This window comes from Cebidichthys violaceus, unplaced genomic scaffold, assembly GCF_023349555.1.
Source record: "Cebidichthys violaceus isolate CVI_PGR_0920_01 unplaced genomic scaffold, fCebVio1.0.p SCAF_14, whole genome shotgun sequence".
NCBI lineage: Eukaryota > Metazoa > Chordata > Actinopteri > Perciformes > Stichaeidae > Cebidichthys > Cebidichthys violaceus.
Window position 1 is genome coordinate 5,163,137 of NW_027176307.1, and position 21,075 is coordinate 5,184,211.

The window sequence follows — 21,075 nt, forward strand, 5'->3', positions numbered from 1 at the left end:
ATGCTATTATTTTGAAATACCAAACACTACAATTCTGGGTGATAATGGTAAATTCATGTAGTTTATTTTTACTTGCACCGTTTATAGTAGACGGGTGCTTGAGGACAACACCTCAAGCACCCGGTGTTGCTTCCGCCCTACTCTTTTAGCGAATATGTCGAAGGAAGACGTGCAACACGAATATGAACTGTCTCCTTCTGGCAAAAATAAATGTCAGCGCACCAACGTCACCGTGTTATCCGGTCAGGCAGTCGATCAAATCAGCGATGCCTCCCAATATATAACTGGTGGCCATAAACAAATGTGCCAGATGTGATTCCTCCAAAATAAATCCGTCGTTTTCATTTCTCTGTGTGCTTTTGTGTTACTGCGCTGGTGACTCTTCGACGCCGCTTTTATTCTGAAAAAACGTAGTCGGAAGTACCATTATCGTGCTTTCTAACGGGCTTACCTCCCCTCATATGTTAGCTAACTCGGGCTAGCCTGTTATGGAAGAAGAAGGAGCACATCAGAGGGGCTGTCTGGGACTAGTTCTGAGGCGTGATTTGGAAAGATAACGCTACATACCGGAAGCCTGGGGGACGTCTTCCTGGCTGATAAACAAAAACACCACGAAGAGAGAGAGAGCTGGAATCAAGGGACAGCCACAAATACAAGTACAAGTACAACATGGACCTGACAACTGCAGAGCGTCCAGTAATCACTCTCCGCCGTCGAGTTTAGCTCTCCCTGGCCGCGGTGGAGCCTCCAACGGCGGCACCTCGGGACGCGCTGGAGCCGCGGGAATCTTTGTTCACGTCTTTTTCATGGGACACAACCGGGCTTCCCCTCCGCTTTGTCGTTGTTTTACCGCCGTGACAGCGCTCCTCTCAGCCGGTGTCGACTGGCCGCAGCGGTGCCCGCGTCGCATGGACCCCTAACAGTAGTTTGTTTGGGCTTTTCTAGCGCTCGGTACCTCTCTTGGCGGACGCGACAGTCATGTTTGCCGTGCGTATCGTCACCGCGGACTTCTATTTGGCAAGTCCCATTAAAGACCTGGACGTCTGCTATTCTGAATTCAGGGAGAGCGGCGTGAAGAAAGTGCCGGTGGTCCGGATATTTGGAGCAACACCTGCAGGTTAGCCAACTATTATGTGTGTGTGTGTGTGTGTGTGTGTGTGTGTGTGTGTGTGTGTGTGTGTGTGTGTGTGTGTGTGTGTGTGTGTGTGTGTGGTATTTTCTCTTCATTATTAAAGGAAGCTAATGGTGGCTGTGCTTCTTGCAGCACAGCAGCACGTTAAACCTGGTTTTGGTTGCGCGCGCGCACGTATACGTGTTGTTTAGAGGAAACCTAACGGGTCTAGTATGCAAAATGTCAACAGGAAGATGATGTAGGGTGTTGACACATTGTACTAACGCGGTCTGTGCCGCTGTTGCTTTGCATACGGCTCTGCCCGCTGCGGTGGGAGTCCTTCCTCTGCTCCCCCTCCCTCCGCACACGGCTCTGCTTTGTTTTCGCTCCCCTGCTCCATCGTGGCATGGTGGTGGTGGAGGCTCTGGTCTATAAGGGCTCGACTTGTGTCTCTACCTGCCACATGTGGCATTCAGGGACAGTTTGTATACCTCCCTTTTATGCTGGTTTCTATTGTGTTTATAGCAACCTGTGGAGCGTGGACAGTCTAGACTACATCATGCTGCCTCCTCTTTGAGCTTTATTTTTTATTTATTTATTCATTTTTCAGTGGACTACAAGTAAAACGACAGTTTAAAAAAAGGAGCGAAACGGGAGGATCGAGTGACTGCAGCAAGATTAGCAGCTCGATAAATGGCGCGATATACCGGTTGCAGAGATTCAGATGCATAGAGGGGTTCTGTAAATGCAACCCTGGTGTCAATGTGGTATGGAAAACAGTACAGTGTGAAAAGACATCATGACAGCACATTGATATGCAGGATATAACAATGAGACACACGCTGTCCATGAAAACAGAATCCTTCATTGTGTGAAAATCAATGTGCTGTGCATATTGACAGTACAAGACTTTTATATGGAGAGAGATTGCTGATGTAAAAAAAATATCTATCTATCTATCTATATATATATATATATATATATATATATATATATATATATACTATGAAAAAAAGAGCATATTTGTGTATTTCTTTGAGATTTGCCACATGCCCTGCTCTCTAATAAACCCATTATAGCCGAGCACTCTGGGTACCTTAATCCCCACGGCGCTAAACAATAGAACCATTTCCTGCACAATGGCACGCACTAAAACCCAGCCAAACCCTCCTGCGAATGCTGTGCCCTCTCTTCAACCCTATTTGCCAGGTAAAAAACAAACAAACACCATTGCGGTACAGTGGCTGTGTTTTTTTTATATATATATTTGTTTAGCAGGGCTTGCCAGTCTCCTAGTGGGGGGAAAATGGGAGTCAAACTTGTCTTCCCCCCCACAGGGCTGTGGCGGTGCTCCTCCCAGGGACGACCTGGAGCAGTGTCCAACACGGTGCAGCTCAGTGAGGATTAAAGGATTTGGAGCGGAGAAATGAAGGGACTGTGGGTCAGGGTTAGGGTGTCGGGTCTAATTTGGTTCTGTCATAAACCTGCACGTTCGCATGCGGTTGTGCGGATATGAGGGGGCTACACACACACGCACATTGCAGCAGAGGCAGCCGAGGTATCTTGTCAGAGAATAAATGTTGAGGAGCAATTCGTCAACACTGATTCAAGTTCAGTAAACCCTGTGAACACGGCGTTGCATTTTAGGCTCAGTGCAACTATACTGATTAACTTTGGTCTATTTGGTCAATCAGACAACTTATAACTTAGTTGATTGTCTAAATGGGAATTATAGACTATAACCAAAATATCATTGCAATCTACAATGAAATAAAGGACAATACATGATTATTATGATTAATTGATGGTACAAATTGCAGGCGATTAACTGTCTGCCCATCAAACAGTTGTTTAATATCAACATCATTTCAGCCCATGTCCACTTTAAAGGTCAATTCTGGTATTTTTCAAACCAGGTCATCTCATAATTGTACTGGTTCTGACTGGGTCCTGGTGACTTTGCATTTAGGGTGGCTGGTTGCCCTTGGTTAATTACAGTAGTTTATCCATTAACCATTGTCTTACCCATCTTGTGTGTAAATCCCTGCTGACATCACCAACAGTTTTCCCCAAAAAATGTCATAGATAATGTATTTGTTTGATTTCAGCAACCCTAACCCTACCACTTAGTCCACCTTGTTATATTCGCCGTTGTGTCCACCATGTTTTTAGCTTCCTGCCCAAAGTTTAATGCCCAGAAACACCCCGACAACAGAAAAATAAGAAACTACAGGCAGGGGGCAAGGCCTCTGCAGATACAGTTCTAGCGGGTCATAAGAGATGATTGAGCGGGACTACTTTTGCACGAGTCTGTTGTTTTTTTTTCCATCCAAATGAGCCAGCACGCACGATACCAGGGCGAGTATGTACACAAACACAGTAGTTGGCATTGTTTCTTTGTTATAAATGTGGTTTGAATCAGACTTTGTGTTGCAGTAATGATATGTGTGTGTGTGTGTGTGTGTGTGTGTGTGTGTGTGTGTGTGTGTGTGTGTGTGTGTGTATTTTTTGTCTCTGCTCACATATCACTCGGGGTGAGCCGGAGTCCCGAGTTAGCTCTGCGTTTCCAGAAATAAAATTACATCACCATCTGGAAACACATTGAGGCGGAGAGGCGTACGTTTTTTTTCCTCTCTCTCTCTGGAGCTCAGGAACAGACCACGCCCACTCAAAAGGAGCTACTTTTCAATATTTCCTATTGCCCTCCGTGGTGATTTGTGTTGTCTGCCCCGAGGGGAGGAATTGACAAGCAGCTCTTTCCTAATGTGTGTCGGCTTTTAGCTCATCGCGGCGTTTACCCTGGTGTAGGCGGTCAGCAGTGCATCTGTGCCATGTGGCTCTGGCTACAACCCCCAGGCCTCTTAGTCGCTGTCCTTCCCTGACCCAAGCCACGCACACTGCCCCCAATCAGCCCTGTGTAATTCGATGCCACGCTTCCTGCCTTTTTTCTCCTTCTTTTTTCCCTCCCCTCATTGTTAGCATTCGGTGGCTGGCCTGCCTGTGCCGCACACATACTGTACATGCATCCATTTCTGGAATAGGGAGGGGAGGGGGGATCCCTTTGTTGTGAAAATCGCACTCGTGATCAGCATCTAATCACCGACTGTATTCGTGTGCTTGCGGTTGAAAAATCTCCCAGGGAGGTAAACTTTGAGCCTTTTTCTCACACCGCGAAGAGTAGCGGTTGAGGCGGCTTCAACCTTTTCAGGTTTTGACAGCATTGATCTCCCCCTCATGCCAGCGAGCTTGGACCCCGGAGGCCCCACGACAGCAGGAGCCACACTGTTTTGGTTCCTTGCTTTGGACATGTGCACTTGAGTGTTTATTGAGGGAGGAAGTGCATGACCAATTGACCTGAATGAGAGGGGGCCAGGCATGAAGCGTATGGAGGAGTAAAACCCGAGGGGCCTCTTCCTCCCCCTCCCACCCCCCACGTTGAGCTCTCTCCAGGGGAGCCCTTAATGCCATCTGAAGGAATTCCTCCCGGCTCCATTAATAGGATAATAGGCGGATTCAAAAGACTCTGTGGCTCATTAGGCAGAAGGTCATCGTCCCCTTAACTGTTTACTGTCCTCTCTCTCCCAGTCTGCTGCTCCGGTTGCTTCTAATCACACTGTAATTGAGTGAGATGCCCATTTGATGGAATGGTGTCTTTGGATTTGCTTTTTGTTTATAATTTTTTTTTAAATGTAACATTCCAGTGGGGTGTTTGGTTTAGCGTGTGTTGGAAACATGCAGATTTACCAGATAGAGGGGGAGCCATGTTGGCGATAGAGGAGCGTCACAAAGAGAGGCCAACGCTGCTCCATGCTAATCCTTATCCTCTGATGTTTTTGCACACAGATAGCTCAGCTTCTTGTCAGGGCTTTTTTATAGAAGTCAAACCAGAATGTTACAGGATTTTGGCTGTGGCGATGCCGAGGCTTCCATTGTTATGAGGAGTTGGTCAGGGACATAAAGGCAGAGGACACAGGTCAGGCCATGATGTTTCTATACCAGTGTCATAAGAAAAAGTGTTTTTGGAACACAACTCTATCGGCAGACGCCCAGAGTTGATGTATCACAATTGATATTGGAAAATAATTTGGATCGCTGCATCTTATCAACCGAGAGTAAGTAATAAAAAAAAAAATCCACAAAGTAGTTTAATAATTCAGCGATGCGTTTTCAAGCTTTTTGGTTTTTTTTGTTCCGAAGTCCCGGCAGCTTGTTGAAGTTTTAGCATAGAGGGGTGATGCGTTCTGTCAGATGTTACAGTAGCTGGTATATCCCTACTTTTATTGCTCTCTCTTGAAGAAGGCCGCTATCACAGGCCAACATTTAGTCCCTTTAAATCAAACTCGCGTGGTTTGTTTGGGCAGTCATGAACAAAGTAGTCGTACTCTGATAAGGACCACAACCCCAAAACAACCAGTTGGAGACTGCTCGCGGGTGGTGTTCCCAGAATGTTTCTAAACCAACCCTAGATCGGTTCAATTACAGTGAGAACATAATCCGACCCCAATTGCAAGAAGTGAACCAAAATGTGCATGGGGGATTAGGGGCTGTCAACTGGAAGCATCAAGGTGTACATATTACTCAACATATACGAATCCTGTATGATTGACAGCTGGCACTCTCACCTCTCAGGTGCTGCCGTGCTGGCAGCGGTACCATTTCCTTCACGTCTCCGTTGCCAATTATCTGAGATCTATACTATCAGAAGTCTACCAGGAATTTGCTCATTTGTTGTGTTGTCGAACTGTAATTGAATGCAACGCTGCAAGCAATTGCCAGTATACAACTCAAAACGTGTGCTTTTTAATGGTGTCAAAGCCATAGAGAGGTGATTGTGGGGCTGCAGATATCTGCAACTTGTCATCCAACCTGCTCATTGTGTCGGTTTTATCTTTTAACATTCTTCCAGTATTTAAAAGAAATCCACTGGGTGGGGAAAAAGCACTGAAAGTGTTTTTATTTTGTTGTGCTGATGAAGTTATCCAAACGGTTAAGGCATATACCAACAAGGTCTCTGGTTCGATACCAGCCTTTGTCTGTCTCGCACACTGTCATCCTCTTGAAACAAACCTGCATATCCTTTGCCAATAGAAAGCTTTTGAATCTCCCCTCGATTGAAATGCTTTGCGATTCTGATTTTGACCTCAGCAGGTAGATCGCATACAAGTTGGTGACCCTCAGTCTGGTTAACCTTTTCGGCTCCTTGCGGATGCCGTGTCCTAAACTCCACGGCCACACACTGCGGTTTGCGAGAGCAGATGAGGACTTAGAAGCCAATACCTGGTGGATGGTGGAGATTTCCTTTTGTCTTGAAGGAGCTGTGAGTTCACAGCAGCTGCCTCGGTGTCCTTGCTGCTGCTGCTGCTGCTGCAGTTGGTGTGATTGATGGTTATAATAGCTCCCTCAGGCTCCTCAGTGGGTATCAGAATGCGTGACTAGCCTGACACTGCAGCAGTCCTCGTCTCCAATGCACTTCCTGTCAGCGTCAGGTGCGACGGGTGACCTCACGTTAACTAGGCTGGTTAGTCTTTTTTTCCTACTGTTGAAAGCCCATTCATTGTCGTGCAGGCTTGGCCTGAAGTGTTCACTTTTTTTCGTGATGCTGCATTGACTGTCCTCTGAACCAGCACGTCCTCTCAGCTCCCGAGCTGCAGGGACTCGGCTCTGCTCACCAGGTCGACCAGGCTTTGAGGTCGTCGTGCGAGAACCGCTCATGAACCGCACCGCCCCCTGTTTTATTTTAAGAAACTCCACATTCTTGTCTTTGCAAAAGAGAGACTTGGATGTGGGGAAATGTTGGCTAGACTCCTGGATGTCAGATTCATTACCGTCACCAGACTGTGGCATTGTTATCGAGTTATAAGTAGTTACACACACACACACACACACACACACACACACACACACACACACACACACACACACACACACACACACACATTCAGGACCATAGAGCTGTTGTTCGGTTTACATATTTTTCAGTCCAGAGTGAGCCTTCCATCAGTGTGATGTAAATAAGGGGGGTTGGGGGCATATTGACACGGTTTTGAGTCATGGTTGGGATACAAACTTAACTTTTTGTTTTTTTCCTCTGATACCAGTTGCAGTTGTTTCTCTCTAGTAGCTGTATGCTAGATGGCATTGCCAATCAGGTGATATGATTTAGTTCATTGCCATGGTGAGATGGATTGATGAGGAGGGACTTGGGGATAACGGGAAGTATTTATCTTGCCGCTGTGTAAGAAGCTAGTGTTTGATGTGAAGTGCCTGCTAGAGATTTGTCCTCCATTCTGGCACCACCTCATTCTTTTTCCCCACAAATCAGGCTCCTGCAATGTGGTTCTGTGTGGTCCGAAGAGAGAGGGCCCGCGTTGGCACGTGGTGCTGGGGTCATTTCAGGACCTCAGCACCCCCCCCCCCCCCCCCCCCCCCCCGTGCGCGCGCGCAGTGTTGGGGGCTCCTCCCCTCGCCTCCTGCACCACTGTCCCCACAGAGAGAAAGAGGAGGGGCCCCACTTTGTCCAGCGAGCTGGCGAGGGAGGGAGACTTCCCACTCTGCGTTCCCCCAGGGCCGTTAGCAGTGCTGCAGGAGAACTCCGCAGTGTTTCAAAGCAGATTAAGACCTTGTTTAAGAAGAATGAGAGGATTTGGCAGGCCGAGGAAAGCTGAAATCACTGCTGGAGGGAGAGAACACTTTGAACCTGCCATGCTGTGCCATTCAGCATGGATGTTAATGAGTTGTGCGTGTGTGCGTGCGTGCGTGCGTGCGTGCGTGCGTGCGTGCGTGCGTGCGCGCGCAAAGACAAACAAAGCTATTAAGTTTTCATCTGTGGCATTGGGTATATCTGCAAATTAGGGTGGAGTAGCACTGCTTCCTGTTATTATAGGAATGCACTAATACTCCAGCACATGAGCTTTCTGATTAATGCATTGTTGTGCAATAATTGGATTCACAGGATTCTTGCCTCTGCATGTGAAGTCTTCTTATTTTGCTGTTGACGTGAAACCAGGCGTCTTACTCTTTGCTTGACCTTTTTTTTTTTTAAAGCCGGAGATCAGACCTTATTAAACATGATGTGCTAACTCAAGTTCTAATTTTGATAGCAAACACATTGTTCACATGCGGCAACAAGCATATGCACAAACGTACAATAATTGCCATGTGCTGATGCTCGATACATTCCATTTCATTGGAGCACCTCGTATTATTTGGTCGGATTGAATGCAAATTGAATGTTTGCCAGTGCAAGTTTCGACTGCTGGAATGTTTGTGCAGCCCACGTTTATTTGTAACAAACGGCCAACTATACCAAAAGTTTGCTATAGCTAACGAGCTAGTTAGCTCGCAATGTGTGCACGGTGTCTCGTCTTTATGACAGTTGAACATTTTCAACTTGAATGGGCACATCTTTACCTTCGAAACACAACCTTATATTGCTCAATATCTTCCCCTGTGAGACTGGGCAGAGTGACACCTTGGCTTGTTTGAGTACTCCACACTCAAAGACAGCTGATGGAAACATCCACCATGTCTATTAATGAGCACGGTCAAGTTTCAGCTGTTTAGAAGGGCAATGACAGCCTTGTGACCCTCTCACAGCAAGGGAGCAACTAGACTTCATAACAGTTACCGAAAAAATGTTCTAGTGTAGACCGGGCTGACTGTTAAAGGTACATTTCCTGTCTCACTCAGTTGTGCCACAATTGTCCCTTTGCTGAACATCGCCACAGATCTATCATTTATTAGTTATTAAAGGGATGGTTGATCACATCTCAAATTGCAATGCAGTGAAACAAATATGCTTCGGTCTCTCATAAGCTCTGGATTTTACCAAACCTTTCTTCATGCTTTCAGCCTCACGGCATATTTGCGTAAAGTTGGTACATTCCTTCACTTGGACAAAGTCCACCTTTTCTTTTCAAAAGCTGCAGACCAACACCCTTCACTCCTCCTTCTGCTGCTGTTTTTATTTTATTATTTATTTTCAAATCTGAGACTGCGGTGGGAACCAAAGGGTCTTTTTTTGATACATTTTTAATTCGGTAGCAGGGTATAGTGAGTTGTGAGGGCAGGCTTATTAAAAAGGGGAGGGGGGGGATATTCTGGAAGCACAGCTGTGTGTGTGTGTGTGTGTGTGTGTGTGTGTGTGTGTGTGTGTGTGTGTGTGTGTGTGTGTGTGTGTGTGTGTGTGTGTGTGTGTGTGTTTTTTAATGGAAGCAGGCTTGTGTTTGGTGGCTGGTGGGGTTGTTGTTGCCACTACTTAACAGACCACCGGCTCTTGAGAACGGTCTGATGAGCGTTTTTTAAAATATTTTTAATATATTTTTTTATATTTGGGAGACATTTACCACCTCTGACGTCAGAACTAAAAGAAACCTTTTCATTCTGTCTAGACGTGCTCGGTTCTCTTCGTGTCCGCCTCTCTCACCACTGTAATCTGCTCCAGTCACAGCAATATCTCAGCTGCGTCTACGGCCGTCCCTGTGTCTGATTGAGAGCGGACGGTTGGGGGGGGGGTGGGGTTGCCGGGGAAGAGCGTGTGTGTGTGTGTGTGTGTGCGTGTGTGCGTGTGTGCGCGCGCGCAAGTGAGTGAGTCTCGCTCGCCCCAATGCACCAGCCAAGCCGCCGTCTCCGATCCTTGTGATGTGTGGCGGCGAGCGGGACGCGTCGTGAATATCAAATTGTGTCGGGAGCTCAGAGAAGGAGAGCAGGCAGAGCTCTGAAATCTCACCCGCTGTCTGGCGAGACGTCCCCCCCTTCCCACACACCCTACCAGAGACGCGCGCAGCATCCGCTAGCGCCGTGGCAACCACTCTGCTCCAACCAATGCTCCTCACACTCATTATGAAATGTGTCACGTCATGGCATGTCATGTTTTTTATAAGGGCATTTCCTTTTGTTTTGCTCTATTTGATCCCATTCCTTTTAAATGAACATCTTTCATCATTCCTTGTTTCTTATTGACTCCTGTTTTTCCCCATCATCCTCGTTTTTTCTTTTTTTCCTCCCCCTCTTCCTCTCAAGGTGTTCCATATTTGATCTGCCAGTCCCACTGATATATATCTGCAGTAACCGAGGAGGATCTGCATTCATTAAGGCTGCTTAAAATGGGGGCGCACATTATTACACTAAATGTCTGCCATAATGAGGGGAGAAGAGCTTTACATAATGCGTTACATAAGAGAGCGCAGCGTCTTCGGCGCTCGGCTCCTGCCTCCCCGTTATGAAACCTCAGGATTTATTTATTTACAATCTGGATGGACGGTCATTGGACCTCGCGCGAGAACATATCCAGATTCTTATCCTAACTTTCTCTTCCTTTTTTCCCCATACGGTTGGCAAGCACAAGTGTGCCACCTCAGATTTAAAATGACCAGCGTAAACATGATGCATGCCACCTATGTGTGAATGAACGCACCTTCATGAGAATGGTAAATTAGCTTAATAAGTGCCCCCAAGAGAGAATATACCTGCATATGTGCTGCAGGCACTCTGAGGTTTTCCCCTCCACTGGTCACACTCAGTGCCTCTGTGTTCTGCTGTACTGGGCCTCCCCTCATCTCCTCCTCCTCCTTCTGTCTTCCACATTCCTTTGTTTTCCTCGACATGCCGTTCCAGTTTCGAGGGTTTTCACTTTTCTCTCCTTGAATCACATCGGGTTTCATCTCACCCCGCCGTCCCTCCTCCTCCTCCTCCTCCTCCTCACTCTCTCCTGCCCTCAGATTGTCAAAGCCTCACACACCCTCTCAATCCCTCTCGGCTCTCTACACCCACCTGGTCTTCTTATCTTGTAGACCCACACACTCACATGCCTGAACATTAACATGGCGGCAGTCATTAGTGGGGGCAAATAAAGAGAGGGGGGTTCAAGTAGTGTGGCTGTGGAAGTCCAGGGTTTATTTTTTATGTAGAGTTGTAGCTGTGGTCTGTTTGAACTCCACTTGCACCTTTTCCCGCAGACATTTCTTTTTCGTGTGCATTTTTGTTTGCCTACGTTAGACGTTCCACGGTGGAGATCTAATACAGGAAACAAGGGGACATACCGAGGGGGTGTGTGACATGCAACAAGGTCCCGGGTTGTAATTAAGACATCCAAACTATTTATCCGTCCTAGAAGTGGCTCTGGTGGAGTATTGTGGCACCATGATGCATTTCTTTGCGAAGACATCAGGAAAAGAAAACCTTCCTTTTATAGAAGTTCACCAACACAATTGTTTCTTCGCTAAGTCCCGCCCCTCTGACACAGACTGGCCAATCACAGCGCAGCAGTGGCCGGCAACTACCCGGCTCCACTGCACAGATCAAATAAAATAATTGAAACAGGCCAGTCTGTAGGTTTTCATGTGTGCAGCAAACCTACCTTTTTATTTTGGAGCAATATTTCACTTAATTTAATTAAACTCCTACTCCAGCTCACTCTTCCAGCCCTTCTGTCCTACTACACCTCACTGCATCTGCACTACTCTCGTCTCCTCTTCCCTCGTTGCTGTCTCTCCTCCTCCTCATGCTTCGTGGTCTACGCTGATGCTCCATGTATTCATGCTCGGGCCATAACAGTCCAGCTTTTTTTTCCTCCCCCCTCTCTGTCTGCTCCGAGAAGAAGTTCTTTCCAGGTCATGTGGGAATAAAGCATCCTAGTTCACAGGGTTCTTCCTGTAAACCCTCGGCCTGCTAATTACACTCTCAGTGGATGGACTGCTGCTTTCAGACCCGCTCTCTCTAGCCTCCCTCTCTTTCTCTCTACCTTCTCTCTCTCTCTCTCGCTTGCTTTTTCTTATCTCCTCTCAGCTTTTCCCTCTCATGCCCTCTCTGTTTTCTCTTTGTCCGTTTCCGTACACACTGTAGCAAAAGCCAGTTATCTGTCGTTCTCCCCGGACCTTCCGTCTCTTTGCTCTCCACCAGCTGTTTCCACCCAAATATTGCTCAAAACAAAATGTCTTAACTCTATATATATGGAGAAGTGTTTCCGTTACGTAGCCCACCCTCATTGAAATAAACAGGGCAGACGAAATGAACATATTTAATATGCACACCAAAAGGGTGACAGAATAGGACAGAAAACAGATTTCTTTCTCCACTCCTCGCTCTCACCGACTGTATACATGTCTAGTGATGGTGTCTGGTTTCACACCAGCAGAGATCAGCAGAGAGGCCACCAAATCACATGTGGATAATAGGAGTGGATGAACAAGTGGCTTCTCTCTTCATCCTTCTCCACATGCTGGAGAATGCCGCTCGGACGTGGGGTTGTCTTGTTAGAAAACACAGGATGTTTGATTCACATTTTCAAGAAATCCCTGAGTCACCAGGAAACAGTTCGTCTGCTTACCTCTTGCACACCCCTCTGCATCGACTGTGAGCGATTCCTATCTCGTCTGCCCTTCCTCTGACTCCCGCTCAGGTGACTGACGGCTTTTGATCTTTTTGACGTGATTAGATTTTTTTCGACCCTCTTTTTTCCCTTCTTTTATCCCTGGATAGGACTGAGCATGTGTGACCTGCTCTACTCATTTTTGCTGTCACTCGTTCGAGCCAGAGAGACTGACATGCCTTGCTCGAGGGCCCCTCGGCAGTTGTTGAGCAGTGGAAGGGTATTAGTCAGCATGTGGATATTACATTGAAGGAAGCAAAGCTCATGCTTGTGTCCTTGAATGTAAAACAGTCTTCTCGTGGTGTCTTGGGGAGACATGGCCGCTCAAACTGTAAAAACATGTGTAAAGGATCATTCTGGTTTATTACAACCTGAATTTACTGGTAAACAAACACGAGTGCTGTGTGCCTCTTCTCCTTCCCACCTCTACTGAAATTCAATCTATTTCATGATGCAGGCCTTGGCTCGGCAAATGCTCTCAGCCTTTCAGATACTAGTGGCTCTGTTTAGAAGCAAACATAATATTATGTTTATCAAGTTGTCATCATACTGCTTTTTACTAATGTAATAGAGCGCTGAAAGGACAACCAACGTGGAAGTTAGCATCGTACTGGTTCCCCTGACAAAAAGCCAATGGAACTTTTCCATTGGATTCTGAAGAAAACAAGCTCTCTGGCAAACAAACTTTTATATTTACACGTTTTGTTCAGCAAGATAATCTTCACATTTATGATTTTTGAAACATAAATTCACTTGCCAAAAATAAAAAGCTAACGTTAGGCTATGAACGAACTACACCACAGTCACATGACTTTTTTAGCTCGTCACAAACCTTATTTCAGGCATCTAACCAAAAACACATAAAAAACAACAATTGACTTTGAGATGAGGGAACCGGAAGACTCATTTCTGGGATTTAGGACTCATTCCTTCAGCACTCTATACAAGGTGGATTTACTGCTGCGGTGCCGCCTGCACAGGGTGCTGATGTCGATACCTTTTAAATTTGCCAGAAGTGTCATAATGACAATTGCAGGTTCAGCCTGTTTACATGAAATCTAGTTGGTGCTGGATCTCACACACCGGACCGGACCGGACCGTCATAACCGGAAATCGACCTCGCTCTCGGGGCTCATCATTTCTTCCAATCCAGTCGTACGATTAATTTTCAGACTGAAAGTAAATGTCCTCTTTATTTATCGCATATTGTGACAAAAGTGTCACACATTGTGAATGACAGATGTCTAGTTTAAGGGCTGCCACCTTTAGTGTGACCTGCAAAGCTAGAAGTGCTCTGATTTCGCTCTGCCTTCTTTGGTTAGGCAGCACTCTGCTACTCATGCAGGCCATGTCTCACTCTGCATACACACACACACACACACACACACACACACACACACACACACACACACACACACACACACACACACACACACACACACACACTGTGTTGTGATTTATGTGACTGATGCAGTTTTGTGCATGGAGATGGGTTTTTTTACTCTGTGGGAGATCGTTGACAGCCTCCCAGATTTCCATTTGTCTGTCAGAAGTCTTGAGCCTCCCTCGTGTGTGTGTGTGTGTGTGTGTGTGTGTGTGTGTGTGTGTGTGTGTGTGTGTGTGTGTGTGTGAGAGTGAGAGTGAGAGTGAGAGAGAGAGAGAGAGAGAGAGAGAGAGAGATGACTTCACTGAGGTGGAGAACGTCTGACACACACAGGATGAATAGCAGCCCTGGTAACAGTGGATCTGGGTTGGACCAGCTCAGGTTGGACCATGTTCCTCCTATCAACCCTGAAAACAGACGACCAATCACATGGTGTGATTTGGACGTTTTACGAAACCTCTTTGAATCTACAGTCCTTGTCTCACATCGGCCCCAGCAGCACAGCCCTGTGTTTGTCTGCCCTAAGAGATGACGGATTACTTCATCTGCTGTGTCGATGCAAAGTTATTTTTATTTTGTACTGTCGCTGCGGTTTTATATCAAATCTGTTAATTATTTTGAGACACTTGCTTTTGAAATCTAATAATGCAACAAGTTCTGCTCTTTGATTCATTGCCAGAGGAGGAGGCCAGATTTTCTCCCATTATTTGATTTTGATTCATCCCTGACCCGGTCTGTCTGAGTCTGCTGCGCTCTGTCCTCGCCAGCCAGGCAGACGCACAGGAATCTCACCCACGGAGGTAACGACAGGAAGTCCGGCACACACAGTCTTGGCGTTGGCCGGGCCACCACCGCGTGGCGGCCAACCTCGATTTCGGCGTTTAGCGTTTATGAAGATTGATGCATTGTTACTTTGTCTGCCTGACGAAGAAGGTTCTGGCACGGAGCGCCTTCCATCTGGTCAGCCTCGTCCTGTCTGCCTCAGACGACTGGCTCCGCTGTGCCTTCTGTCTCCTCGGCCAGAGAGACGTCGGGGGGGGGATAGCTAGCACCGAGGCCCATCCATGCCTGTCCTCCAGCAGGCTCAGTTTGAGCGGTGGGGACATGCTGGCTACAAAGCGGTCATTAAGGAAAAATGTGGGAGCTGATTCCGTTCCATGTCATGAAACTGGGACAGGGAGACAATGCATTGGTCGCCGTTATTTGCTCGCTGCCATCACAGCTATTACGTTGGACACAGGTGACTGGATTCAGATTAAACTCAAAATTACAGTGAATTGACTAGCCATTGATTGGCCGTTTTGTTGCTTTTGTCACTCACAGGATGAGCATTGTTTTTGGAAATGAAAGCAAAAGTTTTTGTCCACGTATATATCTTATCTGTTTTATCTGTCAAAGTCTCATTTGATTGGATGACTTTTTGGAAACTCTCCTGAGTGCAGGATGAGTCATCAAACATTTAAAACCATTTTACAAAAGAGAAAAGACGGGGATTTTTCTACATATATTTGGTATATAACAAGCGAAAAATAAACACTTAACACACAGATACAGGATTGAAACTGGGAATATATATTTTATATTACAAGAAGTAGGATTCAAACACAGTTTGCTTTGCATTAACAATTAAATAATTAAAACTGAGTCAGATTGTTGGGAATGATTTTTGCATTCATGCACTTCCCCAAATAGCACACCTGCCATGCCGTATTGCAAGCAGTCATGACTGTGATGTGTCGGAGGTTTGCCCAGACTGCAATGAACACTTTTTGCCTGGAGCTCCTCTTCTATCCAGGTCACTCCGGCTGCTGCTTATTTTACCTTTCCTCCCTTGAAATATTTAAAGCATCTTCTGAGGACTCCTTCTGCTCAGCTCCAGAACGGACCAAACCAACAAATTAGATGGACCATGAAGCAAGATTGTTCTGTCAACTTCTGTCTCCCAAGTTCTAGAAATGAACTTCAGCCTCAACTATTAAGAACGAGAAGACCTTTGAAGGCTGGGCAGTATGACCAAAAATGTATATCACGGTATTTTGTAAGATAAGTCACAGTATTTTTTTTTGCGTTAACGCATTAACTAATTAATGCCGAAAATTATTTTATTGAGCGTTTCATTATTAAGCCGACATTTTTAACACAAGAACCACCAACCGCCAACGGCCGGCCTTCCGGCCGGTAGCAAGCAGTGAACAGCTGTTTGTGTGGCGTCACTTCCGTCTCTTCCTGCTTCCATCATCTACATTCCCCTGGGTCCTAAGTCCCTCCAAGTACACTTTCTTATCACCCTCTATGTACCAACGTAGCGTTACATTTATAACAAATACCACACGTATTACAGTCTAATCAGCGTTGCATATGTGTCTAACCAAAATACCCCAAAAAGCAAAAAAAAATCATTTACATTTTAAAGTGTTTTTGTTATAGTGTTTGTAATATGTATAATAAGCATATAATTTAGTTATCGTTACTGATCATTTAACAAAGATAAAAATATGACGTAGATAGGTTTGCAGTTTTCAAGGTGTACATTTCAGATTGCATCTATTACACACATGAAAATAACTCACATTTTCTGCTGAGGTGATGTAAGTTGCTTGTGTTACCACCAGCGGCATCAACAGTGGCTCCAAACTCGCAAAACGTCAGATTTTTTAAAACCAAAACACGTCCAAACAGCAGACACAGCTCCTCTCTTGGGCACAGACTCTATTGGTGCATCTCCGGTCTCTCTTTGTTCCTCCTGCATCGCTCTTTTCTGTTCTTTAAGTAACGCAACAGAGCCTCTCCCAGCAGTTAGCAGACTGTTGTGCTACCGGGGTAGCTAGCGAGCTGTACCCAGCATGCTGTTTGGCGGTGAAATTTTAGAAATGTACAATTATTAGTGTCACAAATTGTTTATGTGTCACAAACTGTTGTGTGCCGTGGTGTTGCCTTGTTAAAGAGTGTTAGTTGTGGGTTATTAATTGTTGTTTTATAAAGTTAAACCCATAATTTAGGGGTCCCTCTCACTACATAACTAGCTCCAACCGTAGCGCTCTTCCCGGCGAACAAGGTATTTTGCTTCCTGTTGAACAGTAACAGCAGTTATTTCGGCTGTATGACGGTATATGAAAAATTCATATCATACGGGAAATTAAACTGGTATACTGGTCAATTGGTTCAACCGGTATACCGCCCAGCCCTAATTGAGAGTGCGGAAAATCGTCTTATTTCTTTATTTTCATTGAGTAATGATGTAGCCCCATCGCTAACACTGGCCAGTAACAAGTACGGATATGATACCAGTGTGTTAAAAACAAAAACAGTTTTCACTGTAGTATAAAATGGATAATTACATTTGAACACATAACACTTATAATTTACCTTCACCTAATACTCATTTTACTGAAACTCAATGCGACCTCTGTTGATGTTAGCTGTTAGCTTTGTTAGTTAGCCAAGCAGGACCGTGCTGCTCTGCTGACACATTCATAGGGCTTGTTTAAAAGCCTCAGAGCAGCTCTGTTTATAGATTGGGAGAGTTCAGAAGATGAGGGACTGCTGTTTAGAGCAAAGTGGACTGATTCAAGCTCTACAGTTTATGTTGTGTGCGTGTGTGTATGTTTGAGAGAACAAGTGAGTTGTTCTGCCATGTGTTTGGTGTTTATGCAGTGACCTGCAGATGTTGAGAAGAGTGAAGGAGGTCTGTTCTGGCAGCGCAGCCTTGTCCAGACATTCATAAAGAAACAGAGGTGGCCTCGTGCTGAAGGGTGTATGGGTGTAAGAAAATATTCATGCACTTGAGTATTATGTTTTGTGATACTGTATCCGTTCTCAAAAACACTGAATCGATATTTGATTTTGATTCATTTGAAGGTTTGTAACAGTGGCTCAGATTGCACAAAAAGTAGTCCTATGATGTTGGATGTTACGGGACTGTTTTAAAAAAAAGAAAGATTTTATGCATATGGTGGTTTGTTCTTTTTACAATGACAATGTTTTTAAACTAAAATTTAGATTTAAAAAAATCCCAATATATCTCTTTGCCTACAGTATCGCAATGTATGGAATCTTGTAATGATACGTATTGTATAGCCACAATTCTTGCCCATACACAGCCCTACTAAAGTGCAGACCACATGATCTGATTGCTGGTTTCATTCCCTCTCTTTCTCCCCTAACTTCATGTCAGATCTCTACTTCTTACTCACCTCTAAATATATGCAGAAATACCTCCTATCCACTAAGGTTTCAATTCTTGTATTACGTGACCGACGGCGTGTATGTGATCAACCTTAAAACATTCAATGCCACAACCGTCATTACTGCCAAAACCCGAGTGGTTTCCTCCTCAGCCCAAGTGTTTTTCTGATCGCTTGAGTTCAAATACAGCACTTCAATTAGGGCTGCAACTAACGATTATTTTAATAATCGATTAATCTGTCGATTCTTTAGTCTTGCAAACTATACCACCCCTGCTTTACTACTGTTATTAACGAGCTAATGCTAACTTGTCATGCTTGTCAGCTGGATAACGAGGTGCTGAATCATCGCCGTGGTGCTCCCGTGCCATGCCATGTCGCTTTTGCATATCTTGCAATTAACACACTTTTTCGATTTATTTAGTCTGAAATGCTCCCACACCTTGGATGACTTAGGTCGTACTGATTTCTCTGCCTCCGCCATGTGTTTCAGAACAACGTTACAGATCTCTCCGATGGTCTTTTCTCTACCTCCTTTGGAGTCGCCACTTGCTCTCCGACACTGTAGTGAGCGCTGTAGACGACAACGTCTACTGCTGTCGAAGTTGATGCATCTTTGTTAAAACTTTTCTGTAGCCGTTGTTGTACGTGCTGTACAACAACATGGAAAAGAAAGGAAGAGTGTGTGGCGTGTGTTTTTCTTTTTTTCTCTTCCTTTCTTTAGAAAAACATTCTGATGCATACAGATCTTGCGAGCCCTGTGGTGGCTGCGCTAGCGTTTGCTGGAAGCCATTGGAATGACCCGACATGATGAAGGAGCATAGGCACGGCCAGCGACTCATTAGGTCAGTGGCAGCGAACACAGAGAGCGGTGCCAGCGTTGCTACCCGAGCTGAGGAGGTATTGATCGGCCGGTTTCATCGCGCCGATTACTTATTTCTGTGTGGAATTGACTGCATTTATTTATTTTGCTGGGTGAAGCACAACACACCAGCGCTTCCAATTTCGTAGAGAGTTCCTCCTCTCTCTCATCCTCTGACCTTTATTGCACCGCATAACTGTCTCTCTCTCCCTATATTTTCTGTCTATATTTACACCGTGAGCTGTCAAAATGACACAAAAATGTGAGTATAATCGTGTGGGCTCAAATCTGGCCTGGGACCTTCTCCTTTCCTCTCTTTCCCGCCTGTCCTTACCAAAAGAATATTGAGAATGGTTAATGTCACTGGCTCTGCATTGAAATGCTCTGCATTCCATACATTTTTGAAAAGAAGCTCATATCATGTTCTTTACATTACATTACAGTCATTTAGCAGACGCTTTTATCTAAAGCGACTTACAATAAGTGCATTCAACATAGGTATTCAAGAGAACTACTAGTCACCAGAAGTCATAAGTACATCTCCTTTTCCAAACAAGCATCTAAGAGCATGAAGCAGAGCATAACTCAGAGCCAAAGTACAGTGCAGAAACAAACAAAAACAGTAAAGGAAAAAAAAGTAATACGAATACAATAAGTGCAACAAGCTAGTATGAAAACAATAAGTGCTAAGTGGAAGGCTCAGGGTAGCACTTCCTGAAGAGGTGGGTTTTCAGCCTGCGCCGAAAGATGGGCAGCGACTCTGCTGTCCTGACGTGAGTGGGAAGTTCATTCCACCATTGTGGGGCCAGGACAGAAAACAGACGTGACCGGGTCGATCGGCCGCAGAGACCTCTGAGCGACGGGGCAACAAATTGCCCCAAGGTAGCAGAGCGAAGTGGTCGGGCGGGGGTGTAGGGCTTGACCATGGTCTGGAGATAGGAAGGAGCTGTTCCTTTCACTGCCCTGTAGGCTAGCACTAGAGTATTAAACTGGATGTGAGCTCTTACAGGTAGCCAGTGTAGAGAACGGAGAAAGGAAGTTGTGTGGGAGAACTTGGAGCGATTGAACACCAGGCGAGCTGCAGCTTTCTGGACAAGCTCCAGAGGTCTGATGGCCGACGCCGGGGCTCCGGCGAGTAGAGAGTTGCAGTAGTCCAGGCAGGAGATGACAAGAGCCTGGATAAGCACCTGCGCCGTCTCGTCAGTGAGGACGGGGCGAATCCTCCTGATGTTGTAGAGCAGGAATCTTCAGGTGCGTGTAACCGATGCAATGTTTGCTGAGAATGACAGTTGGTCATCCAGGGCCACACCAAGGGTCACACCCAGGTTCCTCGCAGTCCGAGTCGGCGTCACCACGGTATCATCAATGGTGATGGACAGGTCCCGGTGCGAGCAACCCTTCCCCGGGAGGAACAGTAGCTTGGTTTTGTCCAGGTTGAGCTTGAGTTGGTGTGTCGTCATCCACTTCGAGATGTCAGCCAAGCACGCAGCGATGCGTGTCTCCACTTTAGATTTATTCATTTATATGCAGCGATGTTCCATTTCTTTCCTTCTTGTTACCTGAACGTGTGCATTGGCTGTTACCGAGTACTGATCCGATACCAGTGCATAAAAAAAACAAAAAAGTTAAACTCCCTCTCTAATATCCATTTCACATTGTTGTGAAAACACCTTCAAACAACTGTATTTATTCAAGATGTACGGATCGGGTAGCACGTGACATGTGTTCAGTTGTGTTGAGACACATTTAAGCTTGATGTTTCAAAACTGTTAATGCACCACGTCTCTTCAAGACGCTCATGCTATCTTTGTGTGTGACTACATCAGCGAGCAATCTTTTGGAAGCAGCCCCCCCCCCCGAGATAAAGGCAGCTAAAGTGACACTGAAATCGACTACCTGTCTCCTCGTCGGAGAGAGAGACTCCAGCAACTTTAACACAATATACTGCTGTAGTGCTTATCTGATCCCTGATCAGTGCAACCATTTATGGATTTCTCTGTGTGTGTGATACTCACAGGTTAGTGCCAATGCAGACAAGAACGTGTTTCTATGTCTCTGTTAGTTCATGGGTAGTTGTTATTATTGCCTGACCAACTATGTGGTTATTTGTTTCCAATAATAGCCAGCCAGATACATGTTTTTCTCTTCCTCTTCCTCTTCCTCCTC

At 45.6% G+C, this 21,075-nt stretch overlaps 1 protein-coding gene across 2 annotated transcripts in view; it reads left to right on the forward strand.

Moving 5' to 3' along the window:
* Positions 1-486: 486 nt before the first annotated feature.
* rev3l (REV3 like, DNA directed polymerase zeta catalytic subunit) overlaps positions 487-21,075 on the forward strand; it is a 64,286-nt gene continuing 43,697 nt past the window's right edge. For both annotated transcript variants that reach the window (XM_068708576.1, XM_068708578.1), the window contains exon 1: positions 487-1,117. In XM_068708576.1, the coding sequence (XP_068564677.1) occupies positions 979-1,117 (139 nt within the window). In that variant the 5' untranslated portion in view covers positions 487-978. The remainder of the gene's footprint in view (positions 1,118-21,075) is intronic.